Below are 12483 nucleotides of genomic sequence, written 5' to 3'. Positions count from 1 at the left end.
CTTCCCTTTTCCCCCTCCCCCTTACCCCCTACCCCTCCACCCCTCCCACTCCCCCTCCCCTTCCCCCTCCCTCCCACTCCCCCTCCCCCTTTCACCAGGTGTGATACTGTATCTGCATTCGCTGGCAGAGGAAAGAAGACTGCCTGGGAAACTTGGAAGTCTTTCCCAGAGGTGAATGATGCTTTCAATGAACTCCTAGGCATGCCAAGTGAGGTCAGTGAAGGCTCAATGTTACTGCTGGAGCGATTTGTGGTGCTGATGTACGACCGAACCAGTGAGAGCACGGAAGTGAATGATGCCAGGAAACAGCTCTTCACACAGAAGTGTAGAACTCTAGAGAACATTCCTCCAACCCAGGCAGCACTCAAGCAGCACATCAAACACACTTGCTACCAGGCCAACTGTTGGAACCAGGCATTGGTCATGGATCCAGAGATGCCAGACCCATCTGACTGGGGCTGGACAAAGGAGACAACTGGGTGGCAGCCTCTTTGGAGCACTCTCCCTGAAGCATCAAAATCGTGCCAAAATCGATCCACTGTGGCTGCAAGAAAGGGTGCACTGGACGCTGCAAGTGCCAAAGCTGCACTCAAGTGCACTGCACTGTGCATCTGTTCTGGAGACTGTTAGATTTTGATCATTACCAATTTTCATCATTGCACTTGATTTAATGTAAGCTTTTGTGGACATACTTGGTTAACTACAGTTATTTTTTCAGAGGTTATTGCATCATTCCTTGCAGTGTAAACACTTTTTTTTCATCATTTCTGGTCTTTGGGTGTTCTGTACCTATCCCTCCCTGTACCTGAAAAAAATAAAGTTTTAAAAGTTCAAATGAACTTTTTCCAATAGCAGTTCCAACTGCAGTATCATAAAAATAGATATTTAACGTAATTTGACCTTGACCTAAATGCATGTACTTGAGTTCTGGCGATCTCAAAAGTATCACCAAATGAATGGGCATCCCCAATTTAGTTGGAAATGACACCTATAATGTTTTTCTACACTGTTTGGTTCCAAAATTAAGCGTGTTTGAACATTACCCCTGGGGGACTGGCGGCCATCTTGTATTTGACCTCTCACGGTCCTCAGAGGTCAAATCTGACTTCCCTCCACATCTTAAAATAAACCTTATGGTATATACTAACTATGCTAGAAATTTCATGCTTTTCTCAAAAAATGCACAATTTGTTAAAATATGAGAGCTTATCCGCTGTACTATATGAACTGAACATCAAAATAAACTTATCACTTTCATTTTTTGAAATGTGCAGCTTTTCAAACATGTTTCTTCAATTGTAATGGCTGATTATGTAACGGGAACTTCACTTCAATCACCTGTTTGGTCAACAATGGCATGCTTGAGTGGTTCTGTATAGGGATCTTTCCCTTTCAATAATGACCCTCATAATGAAATCCTTCAGTTCTCGTGGTTACACATTCATTTACTGCTGTCTATAGTCACTCTAGAGGCTTCTGACAGGGAAAACAACAAGAAAATTCAGATGCCACGCCTGACATCTGAACAACGTTTAAGGGCAATTGGGATGCTTGAGGCTGGTGTGAGCCAGCGAACAATTGCCCAACGTCTTGGTTGCTCACAGCCTGCAATTTCCAACCTGGCCAGGTGTTATGGTGAAACTGGAACTGTGAATGATGGTCCATGAAGAGGAAGACCACGGGTAAACACCCCAAACCAAGACCGCTAGATTGTGCTGCAGCATCTTCGTGATCGTTTCTGCCCTGCGACGCAAACAGCTGCAGTGACAAAAGGTCGCCACAACAACCGCATCAGTGTCTCTACTGTGCGGAGGTGCTTGAGAAGTTGGGGCCTGGTGGTAAGACGTCCTTGCAGAGGTACAGTGTTGAATGCAGTGCATCGGCGGAACAGACTAAGATGGTGTCTGCAGCATCGCCGCTGGACACAGCAAGTGGAGTGCAGTCTTGTTCAGCGATGAGTCCAGATTTTGCCTCCATGCTGCTGATGGGCGTCAACGGGTATGGCGTAGAGGTGGGGAAAGGTATGCATCATGCTGTATTCGCCAGATCAATCGTTGGGGAGGACCCATGTGATGGTATGGGCCGGCATTTCCACCCATTTCAGGACACCTCTGGTCGTCATCGAAGGCAATCTCACTAGTCAGCGTTATGTCAATTACGTTTTGAGACCTCATCTGCTGCCATTTCTCCAAGCTCATCCTGACATCGCAGTTTTCCAGCAGGACAACACTCGACCCCATGCTGCTCGCCTGACCACCAACTTCCTCCAGGAACAGGGTGTTGAAGTGATGCCTTGGATGCCTTATTCCCCTGACCTCAATCCCATTGAGCATTTATGGGATGAGCTTGGTCGACGTCTTGCATCGAGGAGATCAACGGCTGTCAATCGGCAAATGCTCATTCAAGGCTTGCAGGAGTGGGACAGACTTCCCCAGGACCACATCAGACGCCTGGTACAGAGCAGGCGTCGGAGGTGTACAGCCTGCATCACAGCTCAGGGAAGGACACGCACGATATTGAGGACTGCTGTCATTCTGTCCTTGACTGTTAGGAGTGTTGTGTCCATTCCTGTGTCATTTTGTTTTGACTGTATTCAGGTGCATGCCTTTGTGTTGCAGTGACCATTCACCCGTGATAGGCTTGTGTTGTAAGTGTTTTGTGCGTGTTTGAGCGGTGTATTATGTTTTGTTATCCTTGTTACCTGTGTCAGTTATGTCCCACTTTGTCCTTGTCCTCCTCCCAGCATCGGTATCTCTCTGGTGTATTTATGAATGAGAGGTCCGTATGCCTGTGGTAACATCACAGTCAACGGTGCCCTCGTTTGGCCAGTGTGCCATGCCTCCAGTATTATCCAGCAACAAGGATACATAAATAAATAAATGTATATACATAACTAGAACGGCAGTCAGTAGAGAGCATACCTCCACCAGCTGAACAGTTTATGTTTTTATCCCAGAGTAGACCTGAAAATCACAATACAGAATCACACTTATTCAAAATCATCCGTCCAAACTTTTTGAGATATCCTGCTATATTTCGTTTTTGGCCCTATCTCCCAAAGGTGAAGAACACTTAAAAAATTATACTAGCCGGATCCGGATCTGGATCTTCACCAAAATTGAATCGATTCTACCTCGTCACACACACAACCTGTCCACCAAGTATCGTCCAAATCCATCTTTAACCTTTTGAGATATCGTGCTATATGTTGGTTTTAGCCATATCACTCAATGGTGAAGAATCACTTAAATAATTAAATAATTCTCATATCCGAATCCATATTCAGATCTTCACCACAATCGAACCGATTCCTCCTTGTCCGTCCACAACTTTTTGAGATATCCTGTTCTGTATCGGTTTTGGCCCTATATCTCCCAATGGATAAGAATCACCTAAAAAATTATAGTAGCCGGATCGGAACAGGATTTTAACCAAAATCTAATCATTTCGTCCTTGTCACATATCCAACCTCTCTGCTAAATTTCGTCCAAATCCGTCCACAACTTTTTGAGATTTATTGTTCACAAGCAAATGGACAAACAGACAGACAGACATACAGGGGTGAAAACAAAACCTCCCTCCACCTTTGGTGGCAGAGGTAAATATATATATATATTTATATATACATACAGGGGCGTCGAGAGCGGGGGGAGGGGGGCAGAGGGGGTTTGAGGGGCCTGAGCTTCTCCTTACTCCTGTAATCTTTTTTAAACAGTACAGTGAAACCCCTCATCGGCTCATCATCATTTCCTCGTCCTTGCATTTAAACCGAGAAGCTCATTTTGCTTTCCTTGATGGCTTTCTTGCTGGAAACAAAACAACATTTACCGCTGTTAATGATACAGTTACAAACTTTACAGAAAATGGTTATTAACCAGAAATATACATTGCAAAGAAATGGGTTTGTATGCACTTTGTCCAAAAAAATGATTAACCATCTTCACACGTATTTTTTCCAATCTTATGGAGAAATAGTGTTCAACAGTCGAGGGTGCGAATTGATTCGATCTGTCCAGACGTCCCGCTATCTTTTATTTTCGATCATACGGCTAAAGAGACCATTTGTTCAAAAAGTTTTTTGTTTTTCATCAAAAAAAAATCCTTACAAAGTTATAAAAGAGAGGAAAGGTGGTGGTGGGGGCCCTGAGGTTGTTTGCCTCGGGGCCCGTGCTGGCTCTCGATGCGCCTGTATATACATATATACACATATACACTACCGGTCAAAAGTTTTAGAACACCTCAATTTTTCCAGTTTTTATTGAAATTTAAGCAATATAAAGGGCCACAGACACAGAAAATCATGTTTGGTTTAATTAATAGATATTGCTTCACTTAACACTTAATCGTCCTTTTTTTTGAATAAGTATCACTCGATTGGCCCCCGCCACCCAAAAAACGGCGATTTGATTGCTCATGTGACTGGCTACGTCATCGAGGGAATTTTTGTTGCTGCTGGTAGTTTTTAATAATGATTTTGACTATCAGAAGATTCTTGGTCAGGCAGTTATCATTGCGTGCTGAGAAACCTTTCCCTCGATTACATCACACAGGTGACATCATGAATGAACATCACGATTTTAGGGGCGGGACTCCACTACCAGCTAAAAACTACCAGCAGAAACAAAAATTCCCTCGATGACGTAGCCAGTCACATGAGCAATCAAATAGCCGTTTTTTGGGTGGCGGGGGCCAATCGAGTGATATTTATTCAAAAAAAAGGACGATTAAGTGTTAAGTGAAGCAATATCTATTAATTAAACCAAACATGATTTTCTGTGTCTGTGGCCCTTTAAGTCCAGTGAATAACCTGAAATGGTTCAAAGTAAGCAGTAAACTGCTCGAGATTAAAAAAAAGTTTAGGTTTGCAAAAACGGGAATTAATGTAAATTGCAGAGTTATATTGTAAAAAAAAGAAGAAAAAAAAGGCCTTTTTCAAGGAACAAGTAATGGGTTAACAACTGAAAGCTGTTCTGCAGCATTGTAAGTAAATTAAGCCTTGAAGGTTGATGCAAACAATTCCTAGAGGTGTCCCAACCTCTGCTGATTACTTGATTACGAACCCCTTGTCTGTATAAAAGCAGTATTGGAACAGACTGTTATTACACCCTCTGAAGCATTATTTGGACAATATTGCACTGCAGGAAGTAGTGTATTGGAAACTGGAGGAAACTCTGACAGGAAGAGGTAAGGCAGCCCCAAAGCCGCACAGAATCAGAAGACAAGTTTCTGAGAGTCAACAGCTTGCGTGATTGGCGGCTCACAGGACAACAGCTTCAAGCACAGCTTAACACTCGTCGAAGTAAGCAAGTCTCAGTTTCAACTGTGAAGAGAAGACTTCGAGCTGCAGGTTTCACAGGTCGAGTGGCAGTAAGAAAGCCATTGCTAAGATGGCAAAATAACAAAAAGAGGCTTGCCTGGGCCAGTGGGCCATGAAGCACCGCCAGTGGACTACTGAAGACTGGAAGAAGGTCTTATGGACCGATGAATCAAAATTTGAAATCTTTAGTTCATCATGCAGGGTTTTTGTACGCCGTCGAGTAGGCGAAAGGATGGTTCCTCAGTGTGTGACACCAACTGTCAAATATGGAGGAGGAAGCGTGGGGCTCTTTTGCTGGATCCAGAGTCGGCGACTTGCACAGAGTGACTGGCACCCTGAACCAAAAAGGCTACCACAGCATTTTGCAGCGCCATGTAATACCCTCTGGTATACGCCTAGTTGGTCAGGGGTTAATCCTACAGCAAGATAATGACCCTAAACACACCTCCAGGATATGTCAAAACTACCATCGAGGAAAAGAACAAGACGGTCAGCTTCAAATCATGGAATGGCCAGCACAGTCTCCAGACTTAAACCCCATCGAGCTGGTTTGGGATGAACTGGACAGAAGGATGAAAGTAAAGCAACCTACAAGTGCAACACATTTGTGGGAACTTCTGCAGCAGCGTTCGGAAGAACTTCCCGAACAATAGATTTCCACTGCAGAAAGAATGCCACGAGTGTGTTCGGCGGTTATATCTGCAAAAGGTGGCGACTTTGCCGAGTCAAAAATTTAAATTAAATTTTGTTAAACAAAATGATTCTATGATTTCTTTTTTATCTCCAATTGTTTCTTTGTTCTATGCTTAAATTCAGAGTACATTGACACATTAAACTGCGTAAATTTAAATAAAAACTGGAAAAATTGAGGTGTTCTAAATCTTTTGACCGGTAGTGTATATATATATAAATCTAAAACAGGAGTTAATAGGATATTAGGAGGCAATAGAATATGAACCCAGGATTCCAGCATCATGGGCGATGTGCTCAGATGGGAACACAAAACGGTTGAACGCGATATCTTCCCATAGGTAACAAAACTATGGTGTCCTTCACTCCAATTCAACAGTCCTCCACCACGATTTCAACCCATCTTCTTCCCACGAATGATAGAAAAGCAATAGTAGTTCTTAAAGTGTCAAACCTTTACCAATACCTGTTCTTTGTGTTAATATTTTGCAGTATTAATTGTGCCTGAGAAGTAAATCGGACTATCCCACACCCTGGGACAAATTATGTGAGCTCACGTAGTCTTCCGAAGAAAGTACACACCTTTCAATTATTTTTGAAGTTGAAGTTGACATTGGGATTCCAAATAGGAACCTGAAGTCTGGAACCCTCTTTATCAAAAGTTGTGGCGAAGACCACTTCACTTCTCATTCAATCATAGGAGTGGGTGTTTTTATTTAATTTCTTATGCACATTTATTCCTTAAAAATTGAAGTGTTGGCTGAAAACGGAGTGTTACGAAAGTATGGTCCAGACTTCCGAGACTTCCTCGAAATTTGATCACTGATGATTTGCTTAGATTTGCTTTCATTACATTGGGTATTTCCCTGAGCAAAACAACTGGTCAGGTCACCAGATTTACCATGTCCAATTAACCTTTCAAACCCACAACAGGCACCAACCCTTGCAATGAAGCAATTAGGCCGTTGCCCACTCTCCAGGTACTTGAGGGTGAGATAGTCTGCAATCGGGAATGGTGGTATTTTTAACAACACAAACCCGTGGCATGATTGCTTGTTTCACCTTCCTTCTGATTAACTTCACACCTTTTCAGAAACACGTTTTCCTTCCAATTCACTTTGGAGAAAATATCAAACGTGCATTTTCAGGAAGAAAATACATCAGGTGAACGCATCGGGCAAATAAATGCGACAAACCAGGACATCGTTTACAATGGGAAGCAGTCGCATTCTTAAAAAAAATAGTGATGATCAAAAGAAGTTAAAAAAAACTTGATCAAAAAATAAATTAATTAAAACCTTTCATTTGTACTTTCACAACACATGGGAGTTTGGCCCGGTAAACGCACCATCTCACTGGCCTGGTTCGACTGGAAGATAGTCCCAAAGCATCCGCGATGCAGTTTTCCTGAAAATGATCATTCGAAAAACAACAAGTAAAATACCTTTACTGTTCCTCTTGATGGAACTATTTCTTGCAAAACGTGACATTACATGGTTTAGAAAAAGCACAAAAATAACAACAGTAAAAAGGAAATATTCTGAGTGAGCACATTCAAGGCATTGTGGCTCGAGAATCCCAAAGGCGTCACCTGATCTAATGCTGACACCAAGGCCTGTGCGGTAACGTGGCGGGGCTAGCATATCTCTTTGGTGGCGACGCCAGCGTCCACAGGGATGAAAAAGGCAGTCGGATTTAGTCCTGCGTTGTCGCAGCTGTCTGTCTCATGGAGTGCTGGATGTCCAACTAAGTCTATCTCCTTCCACTTCATCTCTGCTTCAACCAACACCAGGGGCTGAAGCCAAGCGTCCTATCAAACCGGTTTGAGTGACACACAGCCGAGATTTCAAAAGTGTGCGTGTGTGGTTGAAACATTAACTTTTGTCCACTCAACGTAGAGTGGTCGTTTTAACATACCCCTTGAGCCAGATATCGCACTCCTTTTAGCGCCGGCTGAGAAGTGAAGGCCGGAGATGCGACATAGATTTGAGGCTGGTATTGAGATGCGTGCTGCATGACTGCTAAATAATAATAACAACAATAAGAATAACAATAATAATTATAATGCCAGGAAATACCCGTTGTCTTTTTGTTCAAATGAACACTTTCAATTGACAAGCTTCGGTATAAATAAAGTCTTTTTGATGCAGAATCGAAAAGGCACTGTCAAGATCCGGGAAAAACAAAAATATTCGCCCCCCCCCCCCCCGGCCCCCCTGCACATCGCAAAGGATGGTCTCCACATAGAAGCGAAACTTTGGATCAAGTGGAAAATACAAAATTGGGAGAATCTGAGTATGCAAACAATTCAATATGGTCAGGGTCATGGGGTTGGGGTGGTTGAGGGGGAGCAGGAAAACAACTCCAAAGAATGCAACGTAAAAATAAATAAAAATGAGTTTTAAGATTAAACATTAGGTTTTTTTTCCAATATACAATGATCAAAAAAATATACAATATATACACAATAATCCATCGGTTTTTTTCTTCTTTTTTGCCTTATTGCTCCAAATATTTATATTACACATACCACCATATACTTCCTGTTTAACGGTCATCAGTTGGGGCTATTGTCAAAACCCGAAGACAAAGGCACTTCATATCCTCCTCAATACTGGGAAAACTCATGAAAAGTCACACGTTTGCAGGGGGTTTCCCATTGCAATGCAATTTGGTGAAGAAGATTTTGCTTTCCTCGCTGACTCCGTCAGGTTTGGTCAGTGCATTTCGTACGGACCCGTGGACGTTAACCAAAACCAGCATGACACCTCAACTACACCTGCACCCATGTAATCATTACCTTCCCATGGTCTGCTTGCTTCCTCATGCTGTTTTCCAGCATCATGCCGCTTCACCTTGCACAGATTTTAGGTCTCCAGCCAACAACCCAGGTAGACATTATTAGGTGCATGATGTCAGGATGACTTATTTTTGCTTTTTACAAAATGCCACACTGGGGTAGACGAGTAGAGAGCTGAACTCCCATCCTCTCCCAGACATTAGAACTTGGTATTTGTGTAAACAACATGGCTGACATAAATGCTGACTTTCTCTGTAAATCGTTACATCGCCCAGCAGCATTCAGCATCTCCGCTGCGCATTGGTTGCATAGCCCGGTGTACTATCATCGCTAGGACCTCCACAAGCATGTATGACAGGAGAAATGGTGGTTGAGGAGTATCCCCGAAGGTAGTCAATCCAAATTGGCAAGTCACACAGATCACGTGACTATCTCCCAGCCTGGAGGCGACAAGACAATGGCCTGAGGAGATAAAAGGCAGAATCCATTTCCTTATCCAGGTCCCAAATTCACTGCCCACCTCCGGGGTCAACAGCTATACATCCACTTCGATTGAATGCACACTGCATTTGAGATTAGTCCTAAGTGGCTCCATCTCGCCAGGAGACAAAGCGTCTTTTCCAAAGAATGGCGGCGGTATATTGCCAGTCTCTTTGCCAAATGGTTCCAGCAATGATTGCTTGCCAACACAAAATTCTGTCAACTCCAAGTTGCGAGTCCGCCGGTCATCTCCAGACCCTGAGAGTTTGTTGTCCAACTCTTTATTTGCTTCCAGCATGGGTCGGTCTTGCCCATGTCTTGGGATTGGGTTGTAAATGAAGCACGTAGGTGGATGTGGCCCAGCATTGTTGTGCCGCGGTGTGCTATGAGGCGATCCAGCTCGGGCCTTAGCTATGCGCCTCCTTCGTAGGTACCACATGAGGACCAGCACAAGCAGGAGCAGCAAGGCAAGGGCTAGAGCGACACTCAGGATAAACACCATCTGCCCTGCATAGCCACGAGCATCAAATTTACAACAGTTCAAAATTAAACATTGTACTCACAAAACATAAGCTTAATCATCCATTATGAGGTTAAGATTCCTTACATTATTCCTTTAGGTTGCAATGGTTAATTGGCCTAGTTGATGTGTGTTCAGGCCGCTTACCTGGTGTTTCATTGCCTGTATGTATGTTGGTAACTGCCATCATGTGTTTACTCCCTCCCATCTTGAGTCGCCAAACTGCCTTAGGAATACGGGACTCCACAGCAGCAATCAGAGCAATCTTAGCTGTTCCTACATCAGAAGACTGACCACCGCAGACACAAAGACCCAAATTCTTTATCAGTGCAACTCCTTAAGGTCATGCAGTTTTAGTGCAACTTGTATAGTAGCGGATGTTAAGCAAGTGATTTGAGTGGAGCATACAAATGACCTACCATCATGGGTAGTCAGAGAAGTGACTGATACAGCAAGTATAACATACTCTAGTGCAATGAAAAGGTTCGGATTGCGGAAACAAATGTTTAAATGTGCCTCTTACAATGTAAACATAAAAGGGTAACAGGTACCCAAGACAGCCAATTGTGAGCATCAGGTTTTCTACTCACAATGGTGACATCCACATGAGCCAGGGAAACATCATATATCCCTAACGTGCATGTTATGTAGATATGATGGCTCCACGCAAGACCACGGATCTCCATTGTGTTCCGTAGCTCGGAGCACACCAGTTCCACCGTGGTGCCCTGAGACAAACAGCAACTTCAATGGTCAGAAATCTATAGCAGATAATGGGCAGTAATGGAAACAATATGCATCCTTATGGCCATTTAAATCAACTGAAAAATTTTCCCCTATTTTCCTTAAATCCCAAAAATAAATCCGGTTGTATGACAATGTTTGCCAAATAAGTCACAACTGAAGGATCACTTTCCATAGACTTCTGTGCCAGATGACATAAAATTAAATATTTATCAAGACCTTTGTGTGTGGAGAAAGGTTGCCTGAACAAACTGAGATATCCCAAAAATAAATATATACCTTCATAATCAGAGATAAGTTTGCTAAAGAAAAGAAGAAGAAACATGGAAAAAAATAAAAATTAGAGTATCCAACTTAGATTGGAAAGTAATTTGCTCTCTCCTGCTATCCCAAGCTAATTTATGTCTGCAGTGATAGCATATAGGCCATTGGGCATGCAGTGTATGAAATACTATATATGAAGGTACAATATGTGAGGCAATACAATACAATTGATAGCCACTGTATTAAGTATTATCCCATGACGCATCTTCGATACAATATTGTACAATCACCCCCATATCGCTCATGTAAGATATTCCTTTCCCCTTCTCAAACAGGAACAAATAATATCCAATTATATGCTGGAGAAGATTTTTTTTTAAACTTTCAATCCAATATGGCCGTCAGACCACGTGACTGATGATGTCATAAATTTTATTCTTCACTCACATCGGGTCATATATCAGAATTATTAAGTTTCATATTTTTCAGATTTAAGGATTTTGATTCAACCAATTATGGCTGGAATACCACTTCACTGATGGCATCATCCCTTTCAACCGATACACCCCATGGGGAGTTTAGGACATTTGCCAAGTTTCAATTATTTTCAATAAGTACTTTCGGAGAAAAAGATGTCCAAATTTTTCCCTTTAATCCAATATGGCTGCCACATCATGTGACCTATGATATGAGAGATATCAATAAAATATTGTGCTTTGGGAGTCCCTCCTATGTTTAAATTGTTGCATCGATTGGACAAGTGGTTGCAGAGAAAATCGTTTTTAAAATGAAAATATATAGACACGGGTACGGACCGAAACAGAGGGGGATACTTTGGGTCCTGGGAGGGCTCCGTTCCACCTCCTCAAACCCGCAAATGGAGATAACAACCAACGACACACACACAAACAGACACAAACACACACAAACAAGAAATATGTCATGCATAGCACGATAATTAAGAAATCCCCAAAATAAGTTGTTGGCCTATGATGCCCTCAAAAATAGTTGGGGGTTGAATTCAGTGAACAGATATGCAAATCCTCTTCAATTTTCAAGTTAATTGGATGAAAATTGCGCATTTTAGAATCTTGGCCTATGTTGACCTTTTGGCCTATGTTGACCTTTTGGCCTATGTTGACCTCAACAATACTTGGTTGAATTCAGTGACCAGATATGCAAATCCTCTTAAAATTTCAAGTCAATCGGATAAAAAATGAGGATTTTACAAATTCAGCCTATGTTGACCTTTAGCCTATGTTGACCTCAAAAATACTTGGTGGTTGAATTCAGTGACATATGCAAATCCTCTTTAAATTTCAAGTCAATCGGATGAAAATTGAGGATTTTAGAAATTTGAAAAAAAGTGGGTGACCGTTGACCTTTTGACCTCAAAAAGATATAGGATTTTGTCGGACCACGAACTCTACCATTTGGTGACGTTTTGTGAAGATCGGTTAAGAACTGTGACCTGCAGGCAAGTATAAGTGAGCGGATAGACAAACACAGACACACAGACACACACACACAAACAGGAGTGATCAACATACTTGTCAAAAATATTTTTTTTGCCAAGTAATAACGCACAAGATTAACCAATATACATGAATTTTTTTCGATTTTCGCGACACACACACACACACACACACACACACACACACACACACA

At 42.3% G+C, this 12483-nt stretch overlaps 1 protein-coding gene across 1 annotated transcript in view; it reads right to left on the bottom strand.

Annotated features, from left to right (window-relative positions):
- Positions 1–7437: 7437 nt before the first annotated feature.
- The window catches only part of LOC137436991 (protein jagged-2), a 140500-nt gene continuing 135454 nt past the window's right edge, over positions 7438–12483 (bottom strand). The window contains exons 24-26 of the mRNA XM_078786995.1: positions 10398–10535; positions 9955–10096; positions 7438–9794 (exon numbers count right to left, since the gene is read on the bottom strand). Of these exons, the coding sequence (XP_078643121.1) occupies positions 9343–9794; positions 9955–10096; positions 10398–10535 (732 nt within the window). The 3' untranslated portion in view covers positions 7438–9342. The remainder of the gene's footprint in view (positions 9795–9954; positions 10097–10397; positions 10536–12483) is intronic.

The sequence above is a fragment of the Myxine glutinosa genome, chromosome 11, assembly GCF_964187855.1.
Source record: "Myxine glutinosa chromosome 11, kmMyxGlut1.1, whole genome shotgun sequence".
Taxonomy (NCBI): domain Eukaryota; kingdom Metazoa; phylum Chordata; class Myxini; order Myxiniformes; family Myxinidae; genus Myxine; species Myxine glutinosa.
Note: the sequence above shows the minus strand (reverse complement) of the source record. Positions and strands in the feature narration are given on the sequence as shown.